The 14982-nt window shown below is 49.5% G+C and overlaps 1 protein-coding gene across 1 annotated transcript in view; it reads right to left on the bottom strand.

Moving 5' to 3' along the window:
* LOC131725009 (Fc receptor-like protein 3) overlaps positions 1–14527 on the bottom strand; it is a 141893-nt gene extending 127366 nt beyond the window's left edge. The window contains exons 1-2 of the mRNA XM_059018308.1: positions 14397–14527; positions 145–423 (exon numbers count right to left, since the gene is read on the bottom strand). Coding sequence (XP_058874291.1) covers positions 145–403 — 259 coding nt within the window. The 5' untranslated portion in view covers positions 404–423; positions 14397–14527. The remainder of the gene's footprint in view (positions 1–144; positions 424–14396) is intronic.
* Between the last annotated feature and the right edge of the window lie 455 nt (positions 14528–14982).

Below are 14982 nucleotides of genomic sequence, written 5' to 3'. Positions count from 1 at the left end.
TAAGACTTTCTAAATGTCCTAAAAAACCTAGAAGGACTTCTTATAGAAGTCTTTGGTGAAATATCTTTCTTTTGGTATAACTTCTGATTCCACCAGTGAGTGCAGAATACCACTGCAAGATCTCTAAAGGAAGCAATGACTCACCTCTCACAGTCAGTGATACAGAACCACTCCTTTTCTTCAGCCCCGTCCCTGCTGCCTCCACCTCACACTGGTAGATCCCTGTGTCTCTCGGCTCTGCCGCTGGGATTGAGTATGGATCCCGTGATCGAGCTCCACTCAGATCCCCATTGTCTTTGATATAGCGGTACTGCAGTTGTGTGCCCTGTTTATTTATCTGAGCCTCACACTGGAGAGTCACAGCCTCTCCCTCCCACACTGAGGCATCAGGCATCACTGTCATAGTGGGTGTGCTAAACAGCTCTGCAGAAACACAAACACATAGCTGCCTTTCATGATAAACATAATCATTAGCCTCTTTAAAACAAAGTGGTTTTATCAAATGTTCCCCCTTTTATTCCAAATGTAGTGATTGAAAGAGAATTGGCAAAATACGGTAAAATCATGTCCCCGATTAGAATGATTCCGCTAGGCTGTAAGAACCCCGAGGTGAAACATGTAATGTCTTTTCGTAGACAAGTGTTTGTATTGCCGCATAACCCAGGGCAGGATCTTAATGTAGCCTGGAGGTTTATTATAGAGGGGAAAGAGTGTGTTATTTTTGCAACTTCGGACACAATGAAATGTTTTCATTGTGGCGAAGAAGGGCATATGAAGCAAGCCTGCCCTAAGCTCAGATCAGCGGCTGCGGCGGAGGACAGCGCTGAAAGGCAGGGGGCTGGTCAGGCTGAGGGTGTTCGGGGAGCACAGGTGGAGGAGTCGGCGGAGACGCCCGTGCCTGCGCCCCGAATTAAGAAGAGGATTGCTGCGGAGGAGCAGTCTACAGTAGCGGATCCTCCTACAGAGTCAACCGTACAGGAACCCACTGCCGATCCTGAGGGGAGCTTTACTGCTGTGATTAAAAAAAAGAAAATGCAGAAAAGAGCTGAAGCAGTGGTTGTGAGGGAGTCTATCTGGGGCCCTGTGGCGGCTCACAAAGGTAGCGGCGAGCCTCAACTCGCTGCTCCTGGGGAGCCGAGCCACGGCTCGCTGGTTGGTGGTGATGCGGGGTCTCAGCCCAGCGCTGCCGCTGTCGGAGAGTCGGGGCCGGGGGAGAGCGGCGGCGACGGCGGTGATCAGGCCGTGGCTGCGGAGCTCCCCCGCACAGGGAAGGAGGCTAGTGGTAGCGCTGGACTAGCATCCAGTGACGCCATAGCCCTGCCCTCAGCAGAGTCCTCACGGCCGGAGGAAGAGGAGTCGGGAGCCAGAGAGGAGGATTCGGCCGAGGAATGGGAGGCGTTCGCGGGAGAAGACGAGGATGAGGAGGGAGAGCTCTCTGACACCTCGATGCTCTCCGACATCCAGGTCAGTCAGCCCAAAAAAAAGAAACTGTATTCGCTTGATCAGTTTATTAATTTTATGGATTGCACAAAGGGTAAAAGGGGAGTTGATATTCCACTTTTCTTTCCTGACTTGAAATTGTTTTTAGTGTCTGCTAATGTACTGTTAAGAAAAGCGAGTTTCGAGGAATTTGACAGGAAAAAGGTTTCGTTTGAAAAAGTTTGTAAGCACTGCTAGAAAAATGGTTGAGCAATCAAAAGGTTTTTAATGGATCAATTCAATTTTAAAGCTTTTACCCTTGTTTTTTGTATTTATTTATTGCTATTTTATTTTTCTTCCTTTATGGATAAGTTTTTAGTGAGTTCTCATCACAGCTGTTTTGTGTTTACCCACTGCACAGCACTCCAAATCCTATTGGCACTTTAATATTAAATTATTACAAGACACACAGTTTAAGGAAACATTCAAACTATTTTGGAATAACTGGAGAAAAGAAAAGAGATGTTTTTCTAATTTGAGACAGTGGTGGGATGTGGGGAAAATCCAAATTAAAATATTCTGTCAGCAATTCACCCAGAACGTCACTAGTGAGTTGAATGCAGTGGCCAGCCAGCTAGAAAATGAGATTTTAGAGATTGAGAGAGAGCTGGGCGGTCAGAGCACGGAAGGGGCTTATCGCAGTTTGAAAGAGAGGAAACAGCGCCTGGGCAGCCTGTTGGAGGAGAAGGTCAAGGGGTCCCTGGTAAGAGCAAGATTTGTGGAATTAAGAGACATGGACTCCCCCACGACCTTCTTCTTCAGCTTGGAGAAGAAAGAAGCTGAAAGAAAACAAATGCTTACTCTGAAGCTGCCCGGGGGGAGAGAGGTCTCCAGCCCTGCGGAGCTTCATCAGGCCGTGGTGACATTTTATTCAGAACTGTACCAGGCTGAGGGCTGCGACCAGCAGGAGACGGAGCAGCTGTTGGAAGGTCTCCCTCACCTGGGTGAGGAGGAAAGCCACGGCCTGGACACCGTCATCACACTGGAGGAGCTCACAACCGCCGTCACACAGCTCTCCAATGGAACAGCACCTGGGCTGGATGGGCTGCCTGCTGAATTCTATAAACATTTCTGGAGTTGCATTAGAAATTATCTATACCAGGTGCTGAATGAATGTGTGGCGGAGGGAGAGCTGCCTCTGAGCTGCCGCAGTACTGACTTTACTACCCAAAAAAGGAGACCTCTGTGAGCTGAAGAACTGGCGTCCTGTGTCGTTGCTGTGCTGCGATTATAAGGTCTTTTCCAAAGCTCTGGCTGGCCGTCTTAGGGAGTGTATGGGTACTGTGGTGCACAGTGACCAGACATACTGTGTACCAAAACGCTCAATTTTTGATAATTTGTTTTTAATCAGAGATCTTTTTAATGTATCTAAGCTTTTTAACTTAGATTTTGGGCTGGTGTCGCTTGACCAGGAGAAGGCTTTTGACAGGGTAGACCATGGCTTTTTATTTCGCACCCTAGAGGCATTTGGTTTTGGTCCTGTTTTTATTTCTTATATTAAAATTTTATATTCTAATATTTTTAGCCTTGTCAAGATTAATAATTGTCTAAGCCAGCCCTTCCCAGTGCAGAGAGGGATTAGACAGGGCTGCTCTCTGTTGGGGATGCTCTACGCCATCTCCATTGAACCGCTGCTACACCAGCTGAGGGAGCGTCTCGCTGGCATGGCCATACCTGCCCTCCCCTCCGCCCAGCCCGTCCGTCTCTCAGTGTACACTGATGACCTGAATGTGTTTGTAACCAGTGATAAAGACGTGGCGGTGCTGGAGTCATGCATGAGGGGCTTTGAAAGAGCCTCCTCAGCACGGGTGAATTGGGCCAAAAGTGGAGCGTTCCTCGCAGGGAGCTGGCTGAGAAAGCCTCCTCCGTCCCTGCCACAGAAGCTGGAGTGGAACAGAACTGGATTAAAAGTGCTGGGGGTGTACTTAGGAACTGAGGCATTCATGCAGCGAAACTGGGAGGGGGTGCTGGAGAAGGTAGCAGGAAGGCTACAGAGCTGGCAGTGGCTGCTAAACTGCCTCTCCTTCAGGGGGAGGGTCCTTGTGATTAACAACTTGGTAGCGTCCATGCTGTGGAACAGATTAATGTGTCTGGACCCTCCCCCAGGGCTGCTGGAGCAAGTCCAGAAAAAACTAGTTAATTTTTTTTGGGATGGAAACCACTGGCTGAAACCAGCAGTACTGTACCTGCCCCGAGACGAAGGAGGGCAGGGACTGATTGACATTCCCTCCCGGGTCGCTGCGTTCAGATTGCAGGCAGCCCAGAGACTGCTGTACACCCCTGAGCTGAGCTGGAGAGGCATGGCTTTGTCCCTCCTCAAGAGGGTTGGGGGGCTTGGCTTAGACAGACAGCTGTTTTTAATGACCCCCAGTAAAGTTATTAGAACTGAGCTGGAAAGCTTTTACAGTAACATGTTAAATGCCTGGGGGTTAATTAAGATTTTAAGGACAGATGAAAGCCTCTGTACATGTTTTATTTTTGAGGAGCCTTTGTTTTTTAATAGAATTTTTAACATTGATGCTTTTAATTCAAAACAGCTTTTTTTAGTGTTTTTACAGGCCGGAGTCACCACCCTGGGTCACCTGGTAGACTGGACTGAGTGGTGATGGAAGACTGGGGCCGAGTTGACTGCAGTGTCGGGTCTGCGCTCGGTGCGCTTCATAGGGAGGGTGCTGAGAGAGATCCGAGCCTCCCTGAGCCCAGCAGTGTTGAAGTTCGTGGCGCAGTGCTTCTCAGAGAGGCAGGCCCCGGAGCGTGAGCCTGATTTCCCCTCAGTGCTGCTCTCCCCTGCACTGCCGGAGGAGGAGGAGGAGGGGGGGAGCGGCCCGGGATGCTGTTATCCCTGGATGAAGAGACCAATTTACAGTTTCACTCTGCAGAGAAAAGGCAGCTGTACGGCACTGTGGTTAATACCTGGCATTATCACAGACTTAAAGACCTGACTGATACCAAGTGGAGGGCTCACCTGGCGATGGAGGAGTCTGTGCGGCCGTCCTGGAGGGTGCTGTACAAGCTGCCTCTGCCCAAGCGCTCCGGGGACCTGCAGTGGCGAGTGTTGCATGGCATTGTTGCCACGAACCGCTGGCTGAGCCGAGTTGACCCAGGTGTGGGGGAGCAGTGCCCCTTCTGTCTCGCCGTGGAAACTGTGTTTCACCTTTTTACAGACTGCCCACGACTCCGGCCTTTTTTTATTTTTCTAGAAGGGGTGCGTTTTACTAAAGAGTTATTAATTTTAAGTATTAAGTATTCTTTTAAATATCGTCATCGGTGTGCCCTGATTAATTTTCTCCTGGGTCAAGCGAAGCTGGCGATTTTAAAATCCCGTAAGAACAGATTATCTAGCACTGGTATAGATGATGCCCTGTGTGTTTTTAGAGTTCTGGTTGTAACCAGGGTAAAAGCTGATTTTTCTTATTACAGCATCATGAATGATATGGATAATTTTATGATGAGGTGGTGTATTGAGGATGGGGTGTGTGCAGTGGGTGAAGATGGCATGCTAATGTTTAATTTTTAAAATTGTTGGTGTGTTTTTAGGTTTTTTTGCTGTTTTTAGAATCTTTCAGTTATTTATCTGTGTTTTATTCTTGTTCTATTATGACCAGTGCTGGAATTTACTCGTTTTATTTATGTTATTTTAATGTTTTGTTGTTTTTCTTTTGTGTTGTTCAATAAAGGGATTTAAAATCAAAATCTCTCTCTCTCTCTCTCAATTACTAATTAATTATTAGTAATTGAGATTAATTATTCACTTGAATCCTAGCACGTGAATTAATTCTGTGCAACCCCGTGCTCACATATTATTACATACTTTAAATGCACGTGAAGTGATAGTGCAATCCCGTGCCTAAATCTAATTATACAATTTTAACTCACACGTGAAACACAGACCCGTTTATATCCCGTGTACCAATGACTATACACCAACATTTACACACGCAACACGCAGCACACAAATGCACAGAGGGGCGGGGCACATTGCCACATATACCCCCCCTTGTGCTCAGCACACATGGCCTCAACGGCCACCTCCCCCCTTAAAAATCCAGCAGTCCAGGACAAAGTCTCGGGCTGGGAAGGGAGGCTTCAGTGGGCCCATGGCTGGCAATGCTGTCAGCACCCCTGCCGGTAGTGGCACGGCTGACAGCATGCTGGTCCACTCCTGCAGCGAAACTGCTGCTGGGGAAAGTGGTCTCCTGACCTCTCCCCCTGTCTTTGTAGCCGGTAGCTCCCTTTGGTGGGGCTCCGACCACAGTACTTCCGGCAGCGAAGAAGCTGCAGTGGGAGCAGGTCTCCGGACCTCCCCCACAATCTCCGGCAGCGAAACTGCTGCAGTGGGAGCAGGTCTCCGGACCTCCCCCACGATCTCCGGCAGCAAAACTGCTGCAGTGGGAGCAGGTCTCCGGACCTCCCCCACGATCTCCGGCAGCGAAACTGCTGCAGTGGGAGCAGGTCTCCTGACCTCCCCCACGATCTCCGGCAGCGAAACTGCTGCAGTGGGAGCAGGTCTCCTGACCTCCCCCACGATCTCCGGCAGCGAAACTGCTGCAGTAGGAGCAGGTCTCCTGACCTCCCCCACCTTCTTCGTGGCCGGCAGCTCCCCTTGGTGGGGTTCCGGCCACAGTACTTCCTGCTGCGATACGGAGCAACTGGCAGCCCCAGGCGATGCGGAGCGGCTGGCAACCCCAGGCGATGCGGCGCGGCTGGCAACCCCAGGCGATGCGGAGCGACAGGCAGCCCCAGGCGATGCGGAGCGACAGGCAGCCCCAGGCGATGCGGAGCGACAGGCAGCCCCAGGCGATGCGGAGCGACAGACAGCCCCAGGCGATGCGGAGCGACAGGCAGCCCCAGGCGATGCCAGACAGGCATCTTTGGGCGAAGCGTGGCAGGCATCCTTGGGCGATGCGAGGCAGGCATCCTTGGGCGATGCGAGGCAGGCATCCTTGGGCGAAGCGAGGCAGGCATCCTTGGGCGAAGCGAGGCAGGCATCCTTGGGCGAAGCGAGGCAGACATCCTTGGGCGAAGCGAGGCAGGGAGTCAGGACAAGCTGGGGTGCGGGTGTTGGCCCTCTTCTCGGCCTCTGCGGCCGGGCGGTTCTTCCCCATGCTTCCCTCAGCAGCCTATGCAAGGGCTGCTGAGGGCCGCCAGCTTCACGTCCTGGTCTTTCTTGTAAAGGGAGAGGCAGCTCCTGCTCCTCTCCCCCTGATGGTGGCGGAGGTAGAGGCAGCTCCTGCTGCTCTGCTCCTGCCGGTGGAGGTGGCGGAGGCAGAGGCAGCTCCTGCTGCTCTGCTCCTGCCGGTGGAGGTGGCGGAGGCAGAGGCAGCTCCTGCTGCTCTGCTCCTGCCGGTGGAGGTGGCGGAGGCAGAGGCAGCTCCTGCTGCTCTGCTCCTGCCGGTGGAGGTGGCGGAGGCAGAGGCAGCTCCTGCTGCTCTGCTCCTGCCGGTGGAGGTGGCGGAGGCAGAGGCAGCTCCTGCTGCTCTGCTCCTGCCGGTGGAGGTGGCGGAGGCAGAGGCAGCTCCTGCTGCTCTGCTCCTGCCGGTGGAGGTGGCGGAGGTAGAGGCAGCTCCTGCTGCTCTGCTCCTGCCAGTGAAGGTGGCGGAGGCAGAGGCAGCTCCGGCTGCTCTGCTCCTGCCGGTGAAGGTGGGAGCAGCGTGTAGTCTCCTGCCGATGGAGGTGGGAGCAGCGTGTAGTCTCCCCCTTTTCCAGGGGACTGGTGCTGCTCTGCCTCTCTTGCAGGGAACTGGTGCGGCTCCGCCTTTGAAGGGGAAACCAGAAGGCATTCTTCCTCTGCTGGTTGTGATGGGGAAACCAGCAGGCATTCTCCCTCTGCTGGTGGAGGTGGAACCAGCAGGCATTCTCCCTCTGCTGGCAGCTTGGGTTCTAGGGCTGTGGAAGCCCCGACTTCCCTCTCTTCGGGCTGTGGACGCACCAACTCCTCCCTTTTGGGCTGTGGACGCACCGACTCCTCCCTTTTGGGCTGTGGACGCACCGACTCCTCCCTTGTGGGCTGTGGACGCACCGACTCCTCCCTTGTGGGCTGTGGACGCACCGACTCCTCCCTTGTGGGCTGTGGACGCACCGACTCCCCCCTCTTGGGCTGTGGACGTTCGGGCTCCCCCCACTCAGGCGTAGGACGTTCGGGCTCCTCCCACTCAGGCGTAGGACGTTCGGGCTCCTCACGCTTGGGCTGTGGACGCTCAGGCTCCTCCCCCTTGGGCTGTGGACGCTCAGGCTCCTCCCGCTTGGGCTGTGGACGCTCAGGCTCCTCCCGCTTGGGCTGTGGACGCTCAGGCGCCTCCCACTCAGGTACTGGCGAGCTGGCATAGGGGCATCCCGACCAGTCGTGTCCCCCTTCCTCACATCGCCCGCACCAGCTCGGTGGCACCTCGGAGCAGTCCCTCCAGCGGTGATCCACCTTTCCGCACCAGGTGCACCAGGGGAACATGTTCTCTGGCTCCTCTGGCCGCTGTTGCATTTGTGGTTGGGGCGGTGGGAGCAGCAGTCTACCTCCCCCTGCTGGTGGTGGAGACTGAGGCGACCCCTGCTCCTCCCTCTCCTGATGGACAGGGCAGCAGGCCACGAAGTGCTCACCTCTGCAGATGGGGCATAGTTGGGGTAGCTGTCCGAGGGGGTACCAGGGGCAGTTGGTGCTGGAATGCCCAGGCTCAGCGCAGCAGTAACACCCGGGCTGCTGTTCCTCCGGCTGGTGTTGTGGTTGCTGTTGCTGCTGCAGCTTTCCTTTCCCCCTTCTCTTCTTACTCCTCCTCCCTACCTTCCTCTCCTGGGCCGGTTCCACCTCCTCCTCACCTTGGAAGGGGCAGATCGCCACCGTGTGTCCGTAGACCCCACAGGCCATGCACCAGCCTTGGTCCTCGAGGCCCCCGAGGAGGTCCTCCAGGTCCCGGCAGCCGTCTCTCCAGCCTTCCATTTTCACTTTTTTTTTTTTTTTGAAAACAGTCCTGTGTTTTTGTTTTTGTTTTTTTTTTTTTTAAACACAAAACCCCCTCTCCTGGTCTGACGCTTGGAGGCGCTGTTATCCCACGATGACACCACGTGTCACAAAGACGGCCGGAGTGGGTGGCGTCAGACCAGAAGCAGGAAATAAACAGACAGAGAGGTGTGTTTTGGTGGAGCTGAGCGAATGGTTTCACTCAGCATTTAATAAACAGAACAGAAAATAAAAGGTTGGAACACAAAACAGGACACGGCACTTGCACCAAAATAAATAGACAAACAAAACGTACTAAACACTTAACAAACGGTGCACGGAGAGACAAACAAACACGATGAGTACAAACACTTATAGATTATTATTTTACTTCACTTTACGTTCTCCTTCTCTCTCACCCGTTCTCCACTCTCGAACACCCAACCCCGAGTGAAAGAAATGTGCATCTATATATACTGTTGTGCTGGGATTCAATTACTAATTAATTATTCACTTGAATCCCAGCACATGAATTAATTCTGTGCAACCCCGTGCTCACATATTATTACATACTTTAAATGCACGTGAAGTGATAAATCTAATTATACAATTTTAACTCACACGTGAAACACAGACCCGTTTATATCCCGTGTACCAATGACTATACACCAACATTTACACACGCAACACGCAGCACACAAATGCACACAGGGGCGGGGCACATTGCCACAGTTTTGTATTATTATTATTATTATTATTATTATTGGTATGTATTTATGTATAGATGACGACGAAGCACCGTGGGTATTGTTTTTGTATTTATTTATTGTTTTGTAAATATGACGGCGTAGCCGTGCATTTTGTTTGTTATTGTTTTATTTAAAATGTGTTCTGGCAGAGGTGAGAGTGGAATAATTAAAAAAACCTTGTGCAGAAGGTGGCCATCTCCCGAATTAAGTGATTTCATTGGTTGCTAATCGGGAGATGGTCACCTGCATAAAAGCCTGCATCTCTCTGTACTCGTTGTTTTTTTGTAAATCACGAGCACTTGCGTCTTCCGAAACTAGTGCCATCAGCCGTCCGCTTTTTTTTTCACTCTGCAAGCCCACCGTGCTGCCATATCCAGAACTTACAGCGTACAGGCCAGCCTGCAGGCGCCCTGCCAGCCACAGGGGTCGCTGGTGTGCGGTGAGCCAAGGACTACACAGCCAACCTAACCCCTACGCAGCCCAGGCAGCGCTTGGCCAATTGTGCACTGCCCCCTGGGAACTCCTGTTCACGGTCAGCAGTGGCATAGCTTGGATTCGAACCGGCAATCTCCAAGCTATAGGGTACATCCTGCACTCCGGGCAGAGTGCCTTTACCGGATGTGCAATTTGTGCAATCCCTGTGCCCAAATACAAATATGCATTTTAAATCACCCGTGCTACATAACCCACACTAAACCCAATAAACCAAAATACATCCAGGGACGGGGGTGACCCCGTCACATATCTCCCCCTTGTGTGTAGCACACATGGCCTCAAAGTCCACCTCCTCCCTTAAAGTCCCGAAAATCACAGAGGTACTTCTGGGCAAAGAACGGGGGCTTCCATGGGCCCACATGTGGCAATTCTGGTTGCGGAACTGCTGCCAGTGACAACGCTGACAGAGGAAATGCTGTCCTCCTCGTGCTGTACCCCTGGCAGCGGAAATGTTGTCCTCCTCGTGTTGTACCCCTGGCAGTGGAAAGGCTGTCCTCCTTGTGTTGTACCCCTGGCAGCGGAAATGCTGTCCTCCTCGTGTTGTACCCCTGGCAGCGGAAATGCTGTCCTCCTCGTGTTGTATCCTTGGCAGCGGAAATGCTGTCCTCCTCGTGTTGTACCCCTGGCAGCGGAAATGCTGTCCTCCTCGTGTTGTATCCCTGGCAGAGGAAATGCTGTCCTCCTCGTGCTGTACCCCTGGCAGCGGAAATGTTGTCCTCCTCGTGTTGTACCCCTGGCAGTGGAAAGGCTGTCCTCCTTGTGTTGTACCCCTGGCAGCGGAAATGCTGTCCTCCTCGTGTTGTACCCCTGGCAGCGGAAATGCTGTCCTCCTCGTGTTGTATCCCTGGCAGCGGAAATGCTGTCCTCCTCGTGTTGTACCCCTGGCAGCGGAAATGCTGTCCTCCTCGTGTTGTATCCCTGGCAGCGGAAATGCTGTCCTCCTCGTGTTGTACCCCTGGCATCAGAAATGCTGTCCTCCTCGTGTTGTATCCCTGGCAGTGGAAATGCTGTCCTCCTCGTGTTGTATCCCTGGCAGCGGAAATGCTGTCCTCCTCGTGTTGTACCACTGGCAGCGGGTAGGCTGACAGTGGGGTTTGCACATTCTGGCAGAGGAAATGCTGCTAACAGCTGGGGGTGACAGATGTACGGACAGACAGACACAACCTTATATCCCCAGAATGCCATATTCTCAATAACTTCTGCTAAATAAGCTTAATTCCAAGAGTCCTGACAATTGCATAAGAGATTCTCCAGATATATGGAAAAAAGCAGATGACCGCTTCCACTATAATTTATTCATTTAGCAGACGCTTTTATCTAAAGCGGCTTAGAGACTAGGAGGTGAACTATGCATCAACAACTGCTGCAGTCACTTACAATAGGACCTCCTTTTTATGTCTCATCTGAAGGACGGGGCATAAGGAGGTTAAGTGACAGGGTGTGACAGAAATACAATGAGTTTTGGTTGTAAATCTCCCTCTGGCCTGACAGTTCTTTCCCTGGGCCGGGAAGTCGGTCAGACTGGAAGAAAGCGAGACTCCGTTGCAGGAACGTATTGACCCGGAAGGGAAACGACGTAGCAGCTGCAGACAGTAGAGACAGCTGCACTCGTTTACCAAGGGGTCATGTGTGATAGCATAAAGGGGGACGGAGAATCTCAATCTACTCCTTTGCTTGGTTTAAAAAAGAGAGAAACTGGAAGGACCGGGAGAAACTCTAAACGAAAAAGTATTTGAGTGTTTTTGTTTGCTTTGTCGCTGTTAGTAATTGTCTTTTTTTTTGTAAATCACTAGATGGCTAACACGTATCCGGAGCTGTCGCCTTGGGCCAGCACAAAGCCGGAACGGCACTTCACCACTTTCACAAAATAAACTGTATCACCCACCACGAGCACTACAGCACACACCCAGGACTGGTGACCGTGTTTTGTACAATGTGGGAGAGATACGTGTATTTATTATTTGGGTCTGTAACCCGTTGATTTATTCCAGTGCAGTACACATTGTTGTGTATTGCCTGGAGTTTTTGTTTGGTCACCAGACCAGGACTATAATCATTAAAAACCTGTTTCCCACTGGATTACAATTCTCTGTTTGTTCATTGCGCACTGCATCACTCCTGCACCTGTACACAATCGGCCACTTTGCCACACAGGGTCACACACAGTGAGTCAGTGGCTGAGCGGGGATTAGAACCAGGGACCTCCTGTTATGAAGCCTTTTTCTTTAATCCCTTCACAGGGGATTTCATCACCAGAAGGGGTTAATGGTAGACAGAGCATCACAAGTTCATGAAAATATATCATATAATACACACCAATGCTGTTTCTATTATTTAGGCATCTCTATATTTTTAAGAGGTCTATTCTCAAAAAAGCGTGTAAACCCTGTGTAGCCTGGATCTACACGCGAGATACACACCCCCACAATACGCACATTCTCATACAGAAATCTGTGCTGCATAGCTGGCTGTGGGTGCGGATTGCCGCTCCACGGATTCTGGAATACTAATATGGCTTGAACAAAGACATGCCTCTTAATGGCCAAGTAAAGGTGCCTGGAGGTTGTGTTTGACTAGCATTTCTCACACAACTAACAGTATTTAACATGTCCACTATAATTTGAGCTATAACATAAGAACATAAGAAAGTTTACAAACGAGAGGAGGCCATTCAGCCCATCTTGCTCGTTTGGTTGTTAGTAGCTTATTGATCCCAGAATCTCATCAAGCAGCTTCTTGAAGGATCCCAGGGTGTCAGCTTCAACAACATTACTGTGGGAGTTGGTTCCAGACGCTCACAAAACATTTGTTTTAAAGATCAAAAGAAAATGTCCTTTCAACAACAAACATAAGCCTGGCCAAAAAAATAATACCTCCCTGAAACTATGCTGAATAAGTGAAAGTAGGTTAAATACACAAATCAAAATACATTTTGGAGGATATTAGAGTATTCTATCAGCAATGCTAGAAACCCCCCACAAAAAACAAACCCAGCACTATTTTGTAAAATCTTAAACTGAATGTCCTACTATCAATTGTTGCAATTGGAATGAGAGGGTGGCTTCATTCTCACGTTGATTTGTATAACTTCAATTAATTGTATGAATTGTTTACATGGCATGCATATTTGTTTAACATGAATCAATGATGTCAGCCAGCTAGCATTACTCGTCACTTATTAGGGCACTTGGTCACCACCTTGTTAATTAGTTAAGATATTCATATTAAAACAGTTTTCGTGTGGGGTATCGATATTAAAAAAACGAGAAAAAAAAGATGTAGTTTAACAATCGCCGGTTACAGAGATGTGCCCTATAGCTTGGAGATCTCCGGTTTGAATTAAACATGTTAATTACCAGCCCAGATCATCTAAAATAACATTAACGTTTGAAACATTTAAAACAGAAGTAAACATGTACATTGTTATAAAATATATCAATAGACACAAGTTAATAATTTATTATTGCTAACGACAACTGTTTCACATAGTGTTTGTGTTTTTATCATAATTGTGGTTGTCTTCAACTGTGTTTACTACTCATAGCTGCTAGGCTGAAGCTCCTACACGCCCCTTACTCCTGCTCTCAGGCCGAGTAGTTTACGCGTGGTGTCTCCTCATCTTTTGCCATTTCAGAATACGAATATCTTCCGCGTATCTGTGGGATCTCCTATTTTTAGGTAAACCACGCCTACTTTTAATCCTGCGCGCCCTGAAGCACGTATTTGTGCAGCAGATGTGTGCGTGCTTTTCTCACTCTTGTTCCAGAATGCAACTAGCAGCTCCGACCCTGCGTAAACCCTTCATGTGCGTAAATACCCTTACGAGGCACTTAAGTCCTTTGAGAATATGCCCCTTAGTGAGTGGTTATATAAATGTGGATGTTTACGAACTTCTTCTATTAAAAGTTCCTCGAAGTCTTGCTCCATGATGGTTACCAGTGTACGACCATGCAGCAAATTTTGAAAGTTTTCTATATCATCTAACCCCATGCGATTTCAGGTCGCAGACACATGAGACAAGGATGTACGACTTTCCAGAAAATACACAAGAGTGTGAATGACGTAATTCCGACCTGTTATACAGGGTCAGAGACCCTCGACTCCAAACACAAATTGTCGGTCTGAAGTACGATCCAGCCTTAAGTGTTTGCAGACACTGTACCTATGCTGGGGAGGCGGTCATACTTTTTTTTTTCTTATATCTGGAGAATCAGTTATCCAACCGTCATGAAACTTGCTATTCCATTATTTAGATTATTATTTAGGTTACTGAGAATATCAGATCCTAGATATTTAAGGGGGGTCTGTCTGCTCCTGCATCCATCCACCTGTGTGGTGCATTTATACAGATACCTGTTCCTTTGTGGGCAATTTTGTTTGCACACACCCTTTTTAAGTGCTAAACCATACCATACCATTTTCATATATTTTATTTGCTTTATTGCCCCCACCCCCCCGCCTCATTTTTGAGCTAAGAATATTTTGGTTCTTAACTTGTTTGAACTATAACACATGGCCTGATTAGCAATTAGGTTATAACAATTGGTTATTGTGATTGGTTAGCACTCTTTAAATAGCTACATTTCGGACATACCGATGTGGGACAAAAAAAATAACTAAAGAAAAATGGAATGCTACCATATGTCATATCCAAACTAAAAGAAAACTGGCTTCATGTGATCTCTCCTATTCTGCAGTCTATAATAGTATCAATTGAGTTGTACAAAAAGATTTCAGTTACTCACCTGATACTTGTATATTGACAGCACTGCTGTAGTCTGAGTTAAACGGGTTGCTCCCTCTTTCAGCTCCACACCAGTACTCTCCACTGTGGGACAGAGCAGCAGCACTGATTGTGTATCCGGCTCCAGTTCCACTGCTGCTGTTAGTCTGGTACACTGGAGTGCTGTACTGCCTGTCTTTGTACCAGAGATATCTCCAGCCATCAGAGCCCCCCTCAACCACACAGCTCAGAGTCACTGTGTCTCCTTCAAATATCTCTCCTGCAGGCTCCTGGGTCAGGACAGGCTTTGGCTTGCCAGCTAAAATAGAGGAGACAACAGAATTAGGAGAGTGCACATTTCTCTCTTTCATTAAAAGAATAACCTTACCCACTATATTGTGTAATTGTGCATTTAACTTGTTATTATGTAAGTACTGTAGCTACTTTAGATGTGCACGTGTAGTCTCAGAGGGACATGAACACCTTCCCAGTGTGTGTTTGTGAAAGGATAGAGGGAGACAGAGAGGGGGTACTCAGTGTCACTGATGAGAAAGCAGGAACAGTTCAGTGCAGATCGAGGAATCCTCTCAGTGTATGAAGGTGACAGA

This window comes from Acipenser ruthenus, chromosome 59, assembly GCF_902713425.1.
Source record: "Acipenser ruthenus chromosome 59, fAciRut3.2 maternal haplotype, whole genome shotgun sequence".
NCBI classification, from domain to species: domain Eukaryota; kingdom Metazoa; phylum Chordata; class Actinopteri; order Acipenseriformes; family Acipenseridae; genus Acipenser; species Acipenser ruthenus.
The sequence above is the reverse complement of the archived record's forward strand: the minus strand, read 5'-3'. Positions and strand labels throughout refer to the sequence as shown.